The sequence below is a fragment of the Ciconia boyciana genome, chromosome 4, assembly GCF_034638445.1.
Source record: "Ciconia boyciana chromosome 4, ASM3463844v1, whole genome shotgun sequence".
In the NCBI taxonomy this organism is placed as follows: domain Eukaryota; kingdom Metazoa; phylum Chordata; class Aves; order Ciconiiformes; family Ciconiidae; genus Ciconia; species Ciconia boyciana.
The window spans coordinates 24,689,664-24,708,291 of NC_132937.1; the positions used below are offsets into that span (position 1 = coordinate 24,689,664).

Sequence of the window (18,628 nt, forward strand, 5' to 3'; positions counted from 1 at the left end):
ACATTAAGCCCAACATCCCATTTGACCTTTCTAGCTGGAGAGGAGTCTAAAACAAAGACAGGAGGTACAATTTTGGTTATACCTTTCTGCCCTTCTAGGAAAGAGTAGCGCTCAAGTAGAAGGCAGAGGCAACAAACAAAATGACTTAATACATGCAAGCCACACTGCACAAGAATGAAGGTTGTGTTCTTTAACATTGACTGCCTCAATTTTCCTAAAGTAATAATGAATTCATATTAAAACACCACAGGTTCCCATAAAACTTAGTGTCAGCAAACATTAAACGGAGGGAATCTATCCCAGTGCCACTGACAAGCTTTGGAGCTGGCACGTCATAGCATCCTCCTTAGCCACCTAGAATGCTCCCCACTCCAAGGAAGCCCTGTGGAGTGGTTGATCCCTGCTGAGTGGAACTGCTCAGGATTTGTAGGCCAGGAAAGGGAAGACTTCCCTGGTCAGCTTGTGTAGCTCCAGAGAATGCTCTGTCTTTCCACAACTGCAGCCTGAGCACGCCAGCTTGCATCAGTGCCACGAGCAAGACCAAAACATCACACTGAGCAGGACACATTCAAGTCAGTACTTTGCCTTGCAATCACGGTGTTTGCACAGGCCCTTCTGGGCACATGGGATGAGCAAGGTTCAGGCCCTTCACACTTGTTTGACAAGTCTAAGAACTGTTTAAGTTGTTGGAGAAACCTTCCTTGCAGACCCTCCCAATTCTGCATCATTGAAAACATCTGATAATACTCAAAACCACTGCTGTCTGTTCTGCTCCTCTGTGGATTCAAACTCGCCACACGTGGCAGAGAATTGCCTATATTAAGAATGGCTGTACACAAAGTGAATAAACTAGGATAAAGAGAGAAACAGACACAGTCTGTCACGCATAGGCAGGAAATTTATTTTAGACAGATAACTTGTTTTCTGACAAAATTCCTTTAAAACGTGACACATCATCATTTGCCATTGTTTCATCTCCATCTCTGTAGTTCATCTATGTCTGCCCCTCAGACCCTCTGCTTCTTTTCAAATGATTCCTTGAGATAGTAAATAGCATTGGTCATCTCTGAAGGAAGGGTCTTCTCGAGCTAAAGGCTCTGTACCCAGGAAGCACCCCGAGCTCTGAAGCCACATGGCAGGGAGCAGGCCTTCAATATTCAGCGAGGGCATCCTTAAGTGTCCCTTCTGCCACACTTATTGTGGATGTGGAGGGAGCACAACACTTAATAGTCACTCCTGCTACGCGAGAAACAAATTTTAGTCTTTCACACTTAGCACTGCATTCAATCTTCCTTCACAAAAAATTAGCCAAATTTTGAACTGTCCCTTTACACAAAGCTATTTACAAACTCTTGGAAAAACCTAGGTTTTTCATGCCTAGAAAGTTAAATTAATTCTACATTCATTTCCAAATGCCTGACAATTAAACAGCTTAAACACTACGTGCTAACACAGCCATCCCTGTTCTGTCCCATGTAGAGCCACAGAAATGCAATGATTATTTGCATTCACTTTAAATGAATCCAGCAGGAACTAACTTCAGGATAACTGTTCACTTTTCAGGCAGCTTGCTTAACCACTTTTCCTCTCCACGATCTCTGAGGGGCCCAGATTTTCTCCTCTGTGTTCAAGCTCTCCCACTGACAGCACCACAGCTGTTGATTGCATCAGGAAAGTTTTCAGGAAGGAAAATTTCCTCCTACACTTTTGGGTCTTCTACCACGAGGCAGAGTCTTCCAGCTAATCATAATTTTTCTCTCTTGGGAGCTGCTTCTCTGATTTTCCTTAAACAGGCAAAAGGATAAAATTCCTGAGTTACACGCCCCCAGGGAGGTGGGCAGCCAGTACCAACTGGGGAAATGAAGTTAATCCACCTGGGGGAGCAGCCTCAAGAGACCCCTCACACAGATGAAGCCTCGCTTTTAATTTACCATCCTCGCTGAATACGAACAACTCATAGTGAGTTTTACACCCTGATAACACCTTCTGTAGTTTGTGCTGTAGTGTCTTTGTCTAAAAAAAATAAAGAATCAGGACAGTGAACTTTTTCAGTTTAGAAGTACAAAATTATTCTGGTATTTAGAGAGATGCCTCTTAACGAGGAAGATGAGCAAACAGCAGGGTTTATCAACACCTTCATCTACGCAGTGCAACCCAACGACTTCCAAAAAGCAGCAGGAAGGCACAGCCAGAGCTGTGCGCTCTCACTGCAAGACTCTGAAGTCTGGAGCAGCCCGTGCCAGGAGGCGCTGAGGGCAGCGCTGCGCGCTGCACCCCGCAAGAGCCCGGCCAGTACCGCTAACACCAGACCGGGGACGGCGGGGGGCCGAAACAGCGAGGCTCGCCGCCTCCCCCGCCCCAGCAGCGCCAGGGAGCCGCGACTCGACCGGCTGGAAGCACACCCGCGGCGAGGCTGCTCGGCGGGGAGGCGGCGGCGGGAACCCGCTCTCCCTCACGCCGTGCCCGGGGAACTCTCTGCACCCCAGCCCGCCCGCCGCCACTGACCTTGCCTCCCGTCGGGGAAAAGCCAGCTGTCGGCCGGCGGGGCCCTGCCCAGGCAGGACGCTTGGACGTGAAGGACGAGGAGCCAGAAGGAGACGTGTGCCGCCCGGCTCCGCGGGACACATGGCATGGTGCGGGCGGGGAGCGCCGAGCGGGGCGCCGCGACCGCCGACGCCTAGCCGGGCCGCGGCATGGCCGGGCGGCGGGGCAGCGGCGGAGCGGCCTCCCGGACACAGGCGCCGCTCCCCACAAGGTCTGCGCGGGGCCGTCCCGGTGTCTGGTTTCTGCCGGAGGAGGAAGGAGGGCTGTGAGGAGGGAGCCGCTCTCGGGAGCCCCCGCCTCGGAGCCGCCGGGGTTAACGCGCCGGAGCGAACCGGGCCGGGCCAGCGGGGAGGGGAAGAGAGGCCGCCAGCGGGGGCTGCCGCCCCCCCACTCCGCCCTCAGCGGCAAAGGTGGGGCGTTAGCCCCGGCAGCCCTCGCCGAGGGCCGTTCCGCACAAGGCAGTCTCCCCTACCCCGGCCCCACACCGCGGGTCTCTGCTGGGGGGGCCGGGGAAGGAGCCCGCCGCGGCCTCGCAGCCCCGCACCCGCCCAGGGAGAGGCTCCCCCCCGGCTTGTGGCGAAAGCGCTCGAAGCACGCGGGTGTTCAGGGCGTTTTCCACCACTTCCCGCCGCAGCGGCAAGGGTCGGTGGGGGCCTCGCCCCGCCTGAGGCGCCCGGAGGGCGGGCGGGAGCCCAGGGCCCCTCAAGGGCCCGGCCGGCGGGGGCCCTGGCCCACGCCCAGCCAGAGCCTGGATTCCAGGTTGTCTCCCCTGGGTGCTGAGGCCGTTCCTCTGTTTTAACAGTGTGCTGCCACGGTGGGGTTACTTCTGAATGTCCTCCCTTTGTAGGGAAAGTTTCTAATTGCCTTGGCGCCTATATTTTTAAGCGCGTGCCATGTACTCTCCGCCAAGGATACCCTCACTTGGCCTCTGCCACCGCCCAGCCACCACTACCCAAGTGCCACAGGCGGGTGCTCAGGGCACAGCTTTGGTGCCATCCTGTCCTTGAGACCTGGGCTGAGTTCCTTGTCTGTTTCAATAGCCCTCTGCTTAAAATTGACTGTACCATGTGTTTCTTGGATCGTTTCGTGGCATCTATGCTTAATCACGCTCGTTCCTCTGCTCAAATTTTCCCAAAGGTGAATGGCTGTCACAAATCAACTGCCTTAACTGCGAGAACTGTGAACCTCAAACTCCAGAGAATGAAAATGCAAGAAAGAGTTAAAACTCCAAGGATTTCTGAATCAGACAGAAATGTGCCTTCTCCCAGGCTTGAGACATGATAACTCTGGAAACAGAACATATTTATAAAGAGTGATATTTGATTTATGAGTCATAATGTGCTCTCTTCTAGCTAATGGAATGACACAGACTATGCAAAAGAGGATGAATTTATGTAATATTTGATATCCAACAACACTTGCCAAGACAAGATTTGTCATTGCAAGGTATTTAATATAGCCATCTGTATCTTCTGCATATGAATAACATTATTTCTCCTGTTACAGTGACAAGTTTCTTGGTGTGCTTGCCATTAGGATTCTTTGAATAGTCTAGTCACATAGTGGGCACTAGACTGTTCTGTGACATTGGATATTGTAGCCTGCTTAGCTCTTTATCAGTACTTCCCTGAAACTGATTTAAAGCTAAGTATGACCTGAAATTGATATAATGTCTGTAATACTTAACACTTTAAAAACACTTGACAAGTGTTACATAGAACAAGCTACACAATTCGCCGTGAATATTTTAAAATAATTAAATTGGAGAATAAGGAAGTACCTACAGTAGATGGAATAAAAAGGAAAAGGACTGTAAAATGAGCAGAACAGGCTCAGAGCACTGGAAAGAAGGGGTGAAAGTTCAAGGGATGGGCGTATGTTTACAAAGTACTGGTTTAACAAACTTCTTGAAGGCAATCAGAAAAACAGCCCTTCTGTGAGAGGCATATAACTATTTTCTTCAATTTCCAGTCATCTTTTTGGGTAGGTGTTCACTGTGGCTGATGTGAGGCAACTAGTATTTCATGCAGGATTCCATCTTGGTTTCTTCCTCAGCAAGAAAAGTTAATTCCCGTTGCCTGTAATTCTCTCCAAGCGTGAGATGTTTTTCCTTCTGCCCTTTCCTGAGACTACAGAGTTTCTCATTCTGGACTAACTCTCTCAACCTGTTACTCCTGCCTGTTTTCTTCCTTTTTATCTCTTCTCCAGACATCACCACGAGACAAAGAAAAAAGTCAGGAAATGATAGAGAAATAAAAGCTTTAGGAACTCAAGAGGGTTTGTGGGAATTTGGGTGTTTTGTTTTGATTTGATTTTTTTTTACATGACCAAAAATTGTAGATGCAAAAGTCATACAGAATGGAGAAAGAGAACTGTGGGAATCTGATCCGAAACATCTATAATTCCCTGGGCTTTGTGCCAGCATGCACATACACAGAAGAAATTATTCACTGGGCGTAGTGTCAGAAAATACCCTGGGGGACAGTAGGGTTCCTGCTTAAGGGATGCTGTGGCTATAGCTGACACAGTCACACACAGTTAAAACGTGAAGCAATGGCACAAGTAGAAGGCACTTTCCTGCTGTGAAGACATACTGAGGCCAGCTATTTAAGTGAATGGAATTTATGGCACTGTGTCTTCCCGGTACAGACCTGATTTAGGAGAGCATTTGTGGACTATTAAAATAAGATGCCTATATATTAAACTATTTGGTCAGTCACAAAGAATTGTAAGAATCTAACGATAAGGAATTAATTAGTGGTTTCCTGTTCCGAAACAGACATAACCTGAGGTTTTGGAGACTTCTGTGAACATAAGGGCATTTTTTTTGATAACACAATCTCAACTATAAAAAGAAAATGAAAACTATACCACATCAGTTGTGTTCTTGTGACAGCAAAGGTATTGCAGTTCAGTAACTGCAGCTCAACCCAGAAAAGCCTGTACAGTTATTGAAAGGAGGTCAGAAAAAAACAAGATACACAATCAATTGAAAATCCAGGCACAATCAATATTGAGTTCTTTTAAATTTAAGTGGACCTCCAGGCTAGAAGTAAAAGAAATGTGTGTATAGGAATTTATATGCTTGTGTAAACATGTACAGAGAGACAGAAAAGCAGAGGTTATAAGCAGTGAGGAACTGCAACATAAATTATATGATTTGACGTTGAGGAATTGCTACAAAATGAAGCCCAGCTGAAGACAGTCTGGAAATTTTGCTTAACTGAGAATGAGATTCTCCTACCCAAAGTTTAAAGATCTAAAAGGCATCTAATACACGCTTGTTTGTCTGCTCCTCCAGTCAGTAGGGAGAGAAGGATAATGCATCCCTTTTCTGTCACATACAAGGTGAAATGCTGTCCAGACCCATCTATTAACTACACAGGCAGCCTAACAATTTGCTTGGACTAGAAATGTTAAGAAGATGAATCACACGTGGTGGGCCATGTTAGAGGTACTGAATATTAGCAGAGAGATGAACTGAAAGAGAATGACTCTGCATCCCAAAGACTCTGTGGAGTTGGCTGGGTAATTATTGTGCATCCACTGATTTTTTTTCTGAGACATATTTAGATGGAAGTTTGTGAGTACTTTTTTTTTATCTTGTTCCCTCTTTGTCATTTAGAGATCCAGCCTCTTAACACAAGTAACTATTGGTAATTGAATCAGAGACACCGTTGGATCTCTCAACTTCCATTTCAATTATAGTCTTTAAAGATTTTTGGAATTTCTTAAGTTACTCATGCAAAAAAATATTTGCTGACTTTCCACTTGTGGTATGTCTGTGGGCAGATTCAAGTAACAGATGAAGCAAACTCTAAAGTAGTCAGTGATTCTATTACATTTTTGGGGATGCTCACATTCAGATTCCTGATCAGTGTTCAAACGTGGATTGTTATTTGTAATTAGTGAACTGATTCACAAAATTATAATTTTGTGCTTGGACTATGTGAATTTAAAAGCTCATTTGGTCTTACTATCCATATTAACAGTTTTAAAGCATGTTTCTGGAGCAACAGTTCACTTTGAAATTAACCATTTACGAAAATTAGTGCCAGGAAAATATGTTTTCAGTAATCTACCTAGAAAGCAAATGAGGAGAGGATGTGAACATGATTAAAGTAATTTTTTTAAATTAAAATTTATGTCTGTATTCAAATAACACTTTCTGGAGAACATGTCGGTGGTCCATGAAGCATACCAGTTATGTTTTCCTCTGGATATGATGATTGTGTCACCTAACTGAGATTTTGTAATGAAAACCTGTATAGATTTCTTTCTACACTTTTAAGAAAAGAATTGCCATGCAAGTCTTCCTATGATGGATACACAGAAAGTCATACCAAACCTTCACTCTCAGGATGGAGAAAGTGGAGTTGTAAAATCCAGTTCAAAATGTAACTGTTAACAGTTATTGTCTGAGTATAGTCAAAAGCATGAGACTGTAGTCATGAGCTCATAAAAAGCCAGGAGGAGACCATATGGGTTCCAGAAACTAGAAATTAGAAAATAAACAAATATGAGAAGTCCTTTTTTTCCTATTTCTCTTTCATTCTCCTGCTCCAAAAATTTGTTTTAATGGGAAGAAAATGCCGTAAAAAATTAGTCATAAAATAGAATTCTATAGCAAGAATGCAACATTTAAGAATAATATAAAGCCCATCTAAGTAACACATATTAATAACTCATTTTAATGAAATCTGTTTGTGCTTTACTATTACTGCTCTTTTCTTCAGTATGTTGAATAGAAAAAGATAAAATTTCCTTTGCTGCTACAAAAATGCCCCAAGAAATAGTCCCATGTTTCTGTATTTAAAATAGTGTTACTTCCAATATTTGAAAAATCTGCTTTAAGCTACAAAAATGGCTTTCATATTGAAAACAGAACCCCATCTCCCTTGCCAAAACATTTCAGAACAGTGTACAGCTGGCTCAGTCACTATTGTAATCATAATCCACCCTTTGTTTGTGTACAAGGTCTGTAAAGGAAGCAAAAATGATAGGGATCCTTTGGGGTAAATTGTAGGAAAATTACCATTTTCAGCAAATGTTTATTTGGCATATTTATCTGAAACATTTTTAAAGGCTGTGGAGAAATACTTGCAGGGACACTTTTATCTCTGATACAGTGCAGTCGAAATCAATGGGCAGTTTCTGTTGGTGGTCTGAACTGGTGCAAGCTTTTAAAGTTTACTCTACAGACTGATGCTATCTGAAGGCAAACTAGCAACCTTAGCTCCATGGATTATTTTAGCATAATACTATATAAACCCCAAAAAGCCTCTTACAAAACTCTACAGGATCTCTTTGAGATTTCCAAAGTAAACAAATCAGCCACTATTTCCCCATTATCACCAGAACACTTCCTGAAAGCCTATGCCCATCAAGTTTACTACAGTTTTCAAAAAGATTTAGTCAGTAACACAAATCACACTGACACTTTGATAAAGAGAAAACCCCAGAAAGTTACATATTAGCAACAAGCCTTTGGCAGCATTGGTGAAATAAATAATGATTAAATAGAAGACAGTATTTTCCAGAATAATAATGCATAGGTAATATATCTGATGAATTTTGCAATACTTTTTCAAACTAGCTGATGACTTTTTAAACATTTTTCCAGCTATGGAAATGTTCTGGTGGTGTGACAAATAAATTATTCAGTGAATATTTCTTTTATTATTCTTCTAGGTGTAGCAAGTTCCCTTACCTGCCCCTGAAACTTTTTCTCTGAGGTGAAGAATGACAAAAGAAAAAGACAAACCACCCAAGACTGAAAAGGAATTTGTCTGGTGGTCAGAATATGAGCAAAAACCCTGGACAAGTCTTTCACATTTGCAGCCCTGAGTTCAAAATCCACTACCAGTGTTCCTGTGAGGTACCTCAGTTCACACTCTGTTGCTTTCTCTGAGTGGCTAACAAAAAAAGCAATATATCTTCAGGCATGATTTCCCTCCCCCTCCCCTTTCTGCATCTTTATTACTGTTCAGCCTCTGCTGTATATCAACAAGATGTGCCGAGCAGGGCAATATTGAAATGGTAGAAGAAATTATTTAGTGCAAGACACAGTTTCTGCAATTTTTCCAGTGAAATATTTAAAATAGGGTATGGAGGTAGCAATGTGATCAGAATGGGGCAGAATTCAATCCGGAAAAAATCCACTTCTGCACTGTCCATCCTGCTAATGATTTACCAAGTGAACGTGTGAAGTCTCTGCATGGCTCAATTACAGATGATTTTTTTCCTGGTGAGCTAATAGTGGAAGGACTAAGTAGAGGGGAAAAATTGAACAAGAACTTGATTATTTCAAACATTTTACTAAACTTCATTTTGGATAAGTGCTGACACTAGTGCTAAGGCAGCCGGTGCTGCTGGGGCTGGGAGGCACTTCACCTCCTGTACCATTTGCAGAACCTCTGCAGTGGTGCAGCTCTGATTAAAACTTGGCATTTTTTGCTTTGCTTGTTTATACGGTTGTTGCACTACTGATATTGAAGGATCCTTGGCTTTCTCTCCTGGCTGTACTGTTTTACAGTCGGCTGTGCAACACTGATGCTGCTGATGGGGTTGTTAGGTTTCACTTTACTTTGAGTGAGAGAATTTGAGAAACTGTTGCCATTCAGCAGGCTAAGGGATGCAACTTAATGCCCTACTATTGAAAATGTCTCCTGAATGCAACCCCAGTCAGTGATTAAGAGGTATGGAAGCCTAGAAAAAATCCATGATTTGCAGAAAGTGGGGAAGAAATGTCAGGACTCCATTTTTCAAGGCCTGCTGCAGTCAGCCTTTTGAAGGCCCATTATTTCAATTGTTTTGTTTTGTTCTAGTACCAATGTACTTAGTGTAGCAAGTGATCTAGAGGCTAAGCCAACCCAGACCATTGCATTGCTAATTCCAGTAAGTTGTACCCTCATTATACGCAATATGAATGATGTACAAAACTTCCTAATTACTGTTGCTCCCCTTTAGCGCTCCCATGATCTGGCTGAGACTTTTACAGGGTCAGTGTAGATACAAAGCAGAGTGAGGAGTGGACTGCTGGCAACAACTCACACACAGCGCGATGTCTTTGCAAGAATTTCAATAAGATAAATCAGTTTAAAGACCACGGAGAAATAGTTTACTTGTTAAATCTTTCCCTAATCTCCCCCAGATGGCTAGTTTACAGTGCTTTATTTAGGTATATCTAGAATCTATTTCGTTTTCGAAATGTGCACTTACTTTAATTTAAAAGCAGAATGGGAGAAGGAAAGCCTCGGTTCCTATTCCCATCAGTTGCTTTCTGTTTCTGCTGCAAACTTGGTGGGAAAGCGAGTTTCGGGCACGGCGCAAGGCAGGGATGGGGCGGGCTGCAGCCGCCGAGTTCCCCGGGCCGGTGCCGGCGGCCGCCGCTTCCCGGCGCGCCGGGGCCCCCTGCGGGCGGGCGGCTGCCGGGAGCCCGCGGCCGCCCCGCTGCCTCCCCGGGAAGCGGCTTCTGCCCGCCGCGGGTCTTGCCCGCTTTTGCCTTCGCCCAAGCACTGCGCGCTGCCGGCAGCCGGACTTCACAGCTTCGTTGACCGTGCCGTTCGTTCTAAAACGGGGCACAGCCACCCTCTTCCTATGTCCCGAAAAAAGGACAGGTGTTCGTCGGTCCCTGTGCTGAATGTGGCCATTCTGGGGAGGCAGAAGCACGTCCAGGGTTGGTGCCGAGCCTTCTCAGGCAGGAAAGCGCAGGTTGTTTCGGGCTCGCCCCGCAGCTGAGCAGAGGTGCGACGCCCCCAGCACTTCCCAAGCGCAGGGGGGCAGGCGGGGGTGTTCCTTCGGAGCCGGCCCGCTGGGCACTCTTGTTGGCAAGGGGCATCGGCTCGGGTCGGGCACTTGCCAGACTCAGCCCACGGAAACGCGCCGCCCGGTGGGTTCACTCGCACGGCTCCCGGCCGGGCGGGCGGAAGAGGAGGGAGGCCAGCAGCGGGGGCGAAGCCGCCGTGATGCCGCGGGGCGGGGGGGGCCGGGGGCGCGGCCGCCCGCGCTCAGCACCCGGGAGAGCTCCGCCGCTGCACCGCGCATGCCCCGGCCCCGCCGGCGCGGATATAACCGCGGCGCGGCGCGGGAGCGGCGTCAGCTGTGCGGACCCGCCGAGCCGGAGCGACCCCGTCCCGTCCCGTCCCGTCCCGTCCCGTCCCGTCCCGACCCGACCCGTCCCGTCCCGTCCCGTCGCACAGGCTGCTGCTGGCTCGGGGGTCTGGGGAAAGGCTCCCGCGGACCCGTCGCCCTCCCTAGCATGGGATGGTCGAGCCCTGCGAGCGCGGTGCCTGCTCGCCAGCCGCCGGCATGAAGGAAGGAGCGGACTGGGAGGCCTGGGACGCGCCGCTGGGTTTCCTGGAGGGCGCCCAAATGGGCAACAGGAGCAATGTATCCTTCCTGCAGCTCTTGAAGAACATCAACCTGGAGCGAGCCGACGGGATGCAAGGGGACAGCTCCGACGTGGTGCGGATTGTCATCTCCCTGGTGTACTCCGTGGTGTGCGCCCTGGGGCTGGTGGGCAACCTGCTGGTGCTCTACCTGATGAAAAGCAAACAAGGCTGGAGAAAGTCCTCCATCAACCTCTTTGTGACCAGCCTGGCAGTGACTGACTTCCAATTTGTGCTGACCTTGCCGTTCTGGGCAGTGGAGAATGCGCTGGACTTCAACTGGCTCTTCGGCAAGGCAATGTGTAAGATTGTCTCATATGTGACAGCCATGAATATGTATGCCAGTGTCTTCTTTCTCACTGCCATGAGCGTGGCTCGATACCGCTCTGTGGCTTCAGCCTTGAAGAATCGGCGGCGAGGTGACCCACTGGGTGGCTGCTGCTCTGCCAAGTGGCTTTGTGCACTCATCTGGCTGTCAGCTATCCTCGCTTCCCTGCCTCACGCCATTTTTTCCACCACTGCCACTGTCTTTGATGACGTGCTCTGCCTCGTCAAGTTCCCTGAGGGCCGAGGCAGCAATGCCCAGTTCTGGCTGGGTCTGTACCACATCCAGAAGGTGCTGCTGGGCTTCGTGGTGCCGCTGGCCATCATCAGCCTCTGCTACTTGCTCCTGGTGCGCTTCATCAGTGAGAAGCATGTTGGCAGCACCTGCAGCGGCCCCAGCACCAAGCGCCGCTCCAAAGTGACTAAGTCAGTGTCCATTGTGGTGCTGTCTTTCTTCTTGTGCTGGCTGCCTAACCAAGCGCTCACAGTGTGGGGCATCCTCATCAAACTCAACGTCGTGCACTTCAGTACTGAGTACTTCCTCTCCCAAGTGTACCTCTTCCCCATCAGCGTGTGCCTGGCACACTCCAACAGCTGCCTCAATCCCATCCTCTACTGCCTCATGCGCAGGGAGTTTCGCAAGGCACTGAAGAGCCTCCTCTGGAGGATCACCTCACCTTCCCTCACCACCATGCGCCCTTTCACCGACACCACCAAGCCCGAGCAGGAGGAGCAGGCCCTGCACGCCTTGGTGCCTGTCCACCCCATCACTGCTTCTTCCCCTGCTGCAACCAACCAGCCGGAGCTGGCCTACTACCCCCCTGGGGTGGTGATGTACAGCAGCCATTATGATCTGCTGCCTGCTAGCTCCATGGAGCAGCGCTGCTGAGATGGGCAGGGGGCTCTGGGGGGTGGGACTGTGATGTCTGTGCAAGATGTGGCCCCAGCATATTGAATGCCTGGTAGGGACAAGGGGAGGAGCAATGGGTAAAGGAGGGCTTCTGTGTGAGAGATGCTCCTTTGGGGTTGTGTCTGCTCTCAGAAGCTTGTTAATGGAAACAGTTGTCTTGAAAATGTCCCCCAGACTGGAGAACAGGAGTAGAAGGAGGCAGTGGTGGTGCATTGGGGATTGGGGTGTCTCTAGGGGATGCTTTTTAGCAGTTGTACTTGTTCTGGGGAAGAGGAACTGGGGAGGGTGGTGGGACTCCATCCAGGGAGGATGCAGGATGTTCAGGGCACCATAGGGAGGAGAGGGGCTGGACGGGATGGAGTGAGGCTGGGAGGCCTCAGCTGTGTCCCCCCAACCTGGAGGTGCAAGCAGCAAGGGGCCAGCAGCCCTCCCACCCCTGTGTGTGTGTTTGTGGCGGGGGTCTGCTTTCTCGCTGCTTTGTGGCATTCTAAATTATGCCAACCCGGCTGTGGTCACTGCTCCCTGGGCTCCAGTGAGGACACAGGGATCAGGCAGCCTATGTCCTATTTCATACCTGCCCTGATGGTAACAGGCAAGATAAGTGGGTACAAGGCTCCTGCTTGTTCAGGCTTGGCCCCTTTCCCCTCCCTTAGGGACCCAGGAAAGAGAGGGGACAAGGAGCACTGTGCTCCCCCCTGGATCTGTGCAGGATCTGCTTTTCCAGCTCCCCCCATCCCCTCTGCTGCTGCCAGGATACAGAGCAACCCAGACAGCCACGGAGAAACCCAAGGACAGGACTTGCAGCTTCATGGAGAGATGTTGCTTTGCCTGGGTTTGGAGGGGAGGGTGTGACCCCCCCAACATTGTGTTCCCCAGCCTCTCTCCAGGCTGCTGTGGGGGAAAGCCACAGCCCCAAACCATGTGTGGCAAGGCAGGCGTCTCTCCCAGGGCACTGAGGCTGCAGGCTTTGTTCTTGCTGTGCTTCAGACTGTTTGTATTTCACTCCAGGAAATCAGCACAACTGTAAATAAAGAAAGGGAAAAAGAAACAAATCGTAGCCACTTCAAGCTGCTTGCTCTGGGATATTTCTGGGTTCAGCTAAAACCAAACACAAAGGTTTTTGTTCTGCTGAAGTGTTTGTTAAGGGTCTGCACTGATACTTGCCAGTGTTTCAATTAACTCCAGTTCAATTCCTCTGGTGTGAGCAGCCCTAAAGCCTGCAGTTCAGTGCTCTCGCACCCTGGAGAACGGCAGGGACAATGCCTGTTCTTGCCTGTGTTCCAGAGAAACATCTGGGAAATAATTTGATGTTGATCTGAAATGAACTTTTAAGGCCATGAAAAAAGTGTAATTTTAAGCTGTGAAACTTTTTATGGTGATGTTATATATTTACTTTTTAAAATATTTTTTGAATTATGAGGAAAAGATAATTTTAAATGGAAAGGTCAAAAATGCTTCTTTTAAAAGATGGAAAAATGCAACAGTTCTAGTTTTGTTGTCAAAACACAAGTTCTTTAATCTTCAATACTGCATATGGGATGAATATATAAATACAATATTCAAAAACCCCTCTGTATTTCCAGTCCCTTCCTCTGCAGCCTAACTCCAACATCTGCCTGACTCTGCTAAAAAAGCATTTCTGCAGAGGGTTGTTTGTCACCTCTAAGTATTGATGTGGAGCAAACTTGCTATTTCTGTCTGGAGAAAAATGCAGTGCCGTTAGTGGCAATTATGCTTTGCAGACTCTGTTAGGTTTACTGTACATGTTGGTAACTCCTGTTGTAAAATTCAGGTTTGCTCTGGAAGCAGCTGGTTCTGCTACTTGCAAGGAGAACCTGTTGTTCTGTTTTTTCAAGGCAGAAGAGACTTCTCTTACAGCCTTGGGTGCTTGCTAACTGGGAAGATACAGGTGCCTGGAGAAGAACAGCAAAAGTGAGCTGGCAGCTGATGGACATACTTGTACAGATGCAAAGACTCTGAAGAAATCAGATATATCCACAGAAGAACTTGAGCATCTAAGTACTGTACAACTGCCCCTCTAATTTCCTAAATCCTGACTTGGCTGCCAGTTGAAGTCTGTAGGTACTTAAAATTTTTTCTAGTAAAATTTTTTTGTGCCTAGAAGTCTGCTCCTGAGCATGCCTAAATCTGCTTAAGTCTGTAGCATTTATCTCTGTGCTTCATGGGAGCTTCATGGGGATATCTCAGTCAGGACTGGCCACAGTGTGTATCCTAAGCAAGGGAAGCAGCTCTGCATTCCGACACAGAACACCCTGTGCCAGGACACATTAAGTTAGAAGGGGCTGTAAACTTAACTCATTGCCCCCATCCCTTTGCATCTATGTCTAGATATGCTTCTCCTGTCCCACCTTCAATGCATGTGCAGATTATGCTCCTTCCTCCTCCCTTTTGAAACACTAAATAAGTGGGTAGAGCTTTTGCCCACAACCTAGGAAACTCAGCTTCCCCCCTTCCACATCCCTGGGGAATGACTGAATCTCTGGGCTACCCTGTGAATGTGCTGGAATGCTCTGGCTTGAAACAGTTCCCTGTTGCATGAGTTGCTCACCGTTGCTGGGTCATAAAGGGAAAGCAAGCCCTTGAACACTACTTTAGAGCATAGAGGTTAGGGTGTGAGCCCCAAAGAGGAAGTCCTGAGATTTTTTTCCTTGTAAATACAGAAAAGAAATTGGATCCAGATCTGGATTCTAGGTCTCTCCTTTCCAAGAACAATGATTAAGTTGCTCCCAGGTTCTGGTTCAATTAAAGTCTCAGTATGACATGCAAGAGCCTGAGAGCTTTCTAGACCTATAAATCTAGCAGCCTAATGTGTCGAGGGATTTGCGAGAAATGCATTTGGGTCTCACATGTTTTGGGAGAAAACCCTAATGCCTGTGCTAGGAGATGAAGAAAGCTACACTGTTGTGTGAGAAAAAAGATACCATGAACAGTTAACGCCAGAGTTCAGAGAGATCTAACTGTGTCTCTATAGGCCAGGAGAAGGTACCTGAAGTAAGAAAAGGGGATGAATCTCAAAGCCAGACTCTCTTCTTAGTGTTTGCTTTTGAACAGCATAGTTTCTTGCTTGGCTTGCTGGAATTTTAATCCCTGTCCTGATGCTTAAATGTTCTTGTGTGTTACATAAAAAGCTATCCAGGTGTCTAAAGCATAACTATGAATTTCAGTAGATAATAAATTGCCTAAGACATCCTCTGCGGTGCTCAGCATGACAAAACCCATGTGCTTTTGTGGATGTCCATGTACACATAATTTTATGCCAGCAAAACAACACAGTGAAATAGAAGATGTTCAGAACAACCCATAGTTAGCCCAGAATACTAGCAAGATACCATGCTCAGAGGAAGCCCCAGGTATCTGATCACTAAAGACATGAAAACATTACATTTGTCAAATCACCCAAATAGGAAAATACCTTGGGTGTATAGGGACTGGACTATGGACTTAGAGGGCAGCTCTCTCTTAAGCCACTGATCCAGCAGGTGTGGGTCATGAATCTGCAGTTCAAAAGAAGCACAACCCATCCACAATTGGCCAAATGTCGGATTAGGCCAGACCAGCAGTTCAGGCTGTGCGGGTCAGTGTGTGTCCAGCATGGTCAAAGAGCACTGCTCTAGCTCTGCATGAGCAGAGAGAAATTTTGCTTCGCACGTGCTGCAAGTCCCAACTGTCAGTGCCTGAAATGTGGTCTCTGTGTTGTATGGGCAGGAGCAGCAGCCTGGGCACTGCAAGGAAGGGGCAGTTGCTCTGAGTGTGCACGCAGCATCAGGCGTGTGGCCCGAGCAGAGGGTCTTTCCAGCTTCAGCTTTGAGACTACATGTTAACAACAACAAATCGTACTGGGTATCCACGGGTTTCCTAAGTAATCAGTACAACATTCTTCAAAAACTCTGTTTCCTCCAAATGTTCATGTCTTCATTTGTAAAAATCGCCTTTTCATGGACTAAAATAAACACAGCTGAAGGATACAAAACAATACTTACAGAGTTTTTTAAAAGACTTTTGTGACCGATCTCCTCCTCTTGAAGATTCCTGGTGGAGTGCTGGTAGAGAGGTGCACGTTGCTACAGAATGAGGGGGACCCGAAGGTGCAGGCTGACATCTAGTGACAAACTGAAAGAACCTTTAAAGCCCAGATATTCTCATTAGGCACTGACTTTGCCTAAGGACTTTTAAATTTTTAAATCTCTCCCCCCCCTCAAATAAGTAACCAAGCTCTTAATGTAATAACAACATCCAATTGCATTTCCAGGTTTCCCTTTGAAATGCCTCTTCGGTAGAAATATTGCTTCACTTTCTCTTTGAGTTATTTTGGCACTCACTTTAGCAGTAAAAAAAATCCAGTCCCCTTCATTCCGGTTCATGACTGCCTGCTTTAAAATTTGATTATTCAACTGAGTGCCTGCACAGAAGCTCTGATCTAATCGGTATCCTTGAGCTTGAGCAGGCCTAGGTGTGGGTGCGGTGCAGCTCAAGGACCTTAGATTGGGAGCTTGGATCTCCAATTTTTAGTGAGGGTTATGTCTCTCCTGCTTCAAAAGAGAATTCTGATTCATCCATTCAGAAGGGGTTATTGAAAATATCTTTTTGTCATGATTAAGCAGTTATAAGATTCTCCTCCAGGTACATTTTCAGCATCAGTCAGTGCAGCAGCAGTTGAAAAAGTCTGCAAGAAAAGTCTGGGCAGCCAGTTAACTCATTTCTTTGCTCTTTAGCAGCTGGTGACATGCCTTAGACGTGTTCCCTAGTTGCAGGGAGTTCTTTTCCTTAGAACCGTCTCTTCCAAATCCTACACATATGTGCAGGTTTCTCAGCCTATGTTTGTGCATAGCCTCAGAGGCCTTCCCAAAACCTTACCTGTAAAATACAGACTCACAGGACGCCTGAGCAAACTGGGCCAAAAAAACACCTGGAGACAGAAACAATTTATTTAGTTGTGCAAGTTTTTTGAAACCTTGACCTACCTGCTTGGGGAGCGCTAACAGAAAGTTAAGATGACTGACTGCAGACTATTATTTAGTGTGGGAAATAACAAATAAAGGTAGCTCGCTCAGATATTAACTCTCCCTCACTCATCTGTTCCTTGGGACAATGAGATACTAATTCTCCAAGGACCTGTGTTGTTCCTTGCACAGACCAACTGAATGAGTACACTCATCGCACAGTGATCAAATTAACTGTTCAGCACTGACTTCTAGCATAATTGTTCAATGAACCTTTCTACTTTTGTTCAGAAGTCACATCTAACATAATGTTGGATAAAGCTGGAATCTTGCAGAAAAATTACTTCTTTCTCTCTGTAGCTGTGAAAAAGTATCTGATCAGTTTAGACAAGAAGTCTGAAAATCAAATACCTTAACTTTTATTTTCAGGCCAAATCCTAAAACTGAGATAATAAAGTTGCTATCAATTCATCATTACCATCAATTAGCCCAGACTTAAGACGATGGGGAAATCATGTGTGATGAAGCTGGTAACCTTCTATGATGAGATGACTGGCTTGGTGGGTGAGGGGAGAGCAGTGGATGTTGTTTATCTTGACTTAAATAAGGTTTTGATGCTCTCTCCCATGACATCCCCATAGACAAACCAATAAGAATGGACTAGATAAGTGGTAAGTGAGCTGGATTGAAACTGGCTGAACTGCCAAGCTTAAAGGGTTGTGATTACCAGCACAAAGTCCAGCGGGAGGGCAGTGACCAGCAGCGTGCCCCAGAGATCAATACTGAGGCCAGTCCTGTTCAACATCTTCATTAATGATCTGGATGATGGGACAGCAGGTTTGCACTGGGAGGAGTGGCTGATACACCAGAGGGTTGGGCCACCATTCAGAAAGTCCTTGATGAGCTGGAGAAATGGTCTGACAGGAACCCCAGGCAGTTCAACAAAGGGAAATGCTGCGGACAAACCCCAGCAGCAGTACAGGCTGGGGGCCGATCGTCTGGAAAGCAGCTTTGCAGAGAAGGACTTGGGGATCCTGGTGGACAAGTTGAACATGAGCCAGCAACATGCCCTTGCAGCAAAGAAGGCCAACAGCGTCCTGGGCTCCATTAGGTAGAGCAGTGCTAGTAGATCAAGGGAAGCGATCCTTCCCCTCTGCTCAGCCTGGTGAGGCCACATTTGTGATGCTGTGTCCAGTTCTGAACTCCCCAGTACAAGACAGGGATGAACTTACTGGAGAGGCTCCAGTATGATGTAGGGCTTGGAGCAACCACCATATGAGGAGAGGCTGACAGAGCTGGGATTGTTCAGCCTGGAGCTGAGAAGGCTCAGGGGGATCTTATCAATGTGTGTAAATACCTGATGGGGGTGGGGAGTTAAAGAAGATGGAACCAGACTCTTCTCAGTGTTTTCCAGGGAATGGACAAGAGGCAATAGGCACAAACTGAAATTCAATACATTTCATCTAAATGGAAGGAAAAAAAAAACTTTTTTATGATGA

General features: G+C 47.0%; 2 protein-coding genes across 5 annotated transcripts in view; one reads left to right on the forward strand and one right to left on the reverse strand.

The window, feature by feature from the left end:
* ADAMTS12 (ADAM metallopeptidase with thrombospondin type 1 motif 12) overlaps positions 1-3,157 on the reverse strand; it is a 175,179-nt gene extending 172,022 nt beyond the window's left edge. Inside the window, exon 1 of the mRNA XM_072860961.1 lies at positions 2,506-3,157. Within this exon, the coding sequence (XP_072717062.1) occupies positions 2,506-2,632 (127 nt within the window). The 5' untranslated portion in view covers positions 2,633-3,157. The remainder of the gene's footprint in view (positions 1-2,505) is intronic.
* Positions 1,638-16,152, forward strand: RXFP3 (relaxin family peptide receptor 3). 4 transcript variants are annotated; one of them, XM_072860967.1, is made up of 4 exons: positions 1,639-2,755; positions 3,897-3,990; positions 8,236-8,422; positions 10,951-16,152. In XM_072860967.1, the coding sequence occupies exons 3-4, from the start codon at positions 8,348-8,350 to the stop codon at positions 12,145-12,147; spliced, it is 1,272 nt and encodes a 423-aa protein (XP_072717068.1). In that variant the 5' UTR covers positions 1,639-2,755; positions 3,897-3,990; positions 8,236-8,347; the 3' UTR covers positions 12,148-16,152. The 4 variants fall into 4 exon arrangements, 3 of the variants coding, with proteins under 3 accessions (XP_072717067.1, XP_072717068.1, XP_072717069.1); XM_072860966.1 differs by having other exon boundaries at positions 1,638-2,633; positions 8,236-16,152; XM_072860968.1 differs by lacking the exons at positions 1,639-2,755; positions 3,897-3,990 and adding an exon at positions 6,049-6,072.
* The last annotated feature ends 2,476 nt before the right edge of the window (positions 16,153-18,628 follow it).

What these genes read in the sequence shown, in the direction of transcription:
- RXFP3 (XM_072860966.1), top strand. Translation starts at nt 10,810, where the DNA reads ATGGTCGAGCCCTGCGAGCGCGGTGCCTGCTCGCCAGCCGCCGGCATG.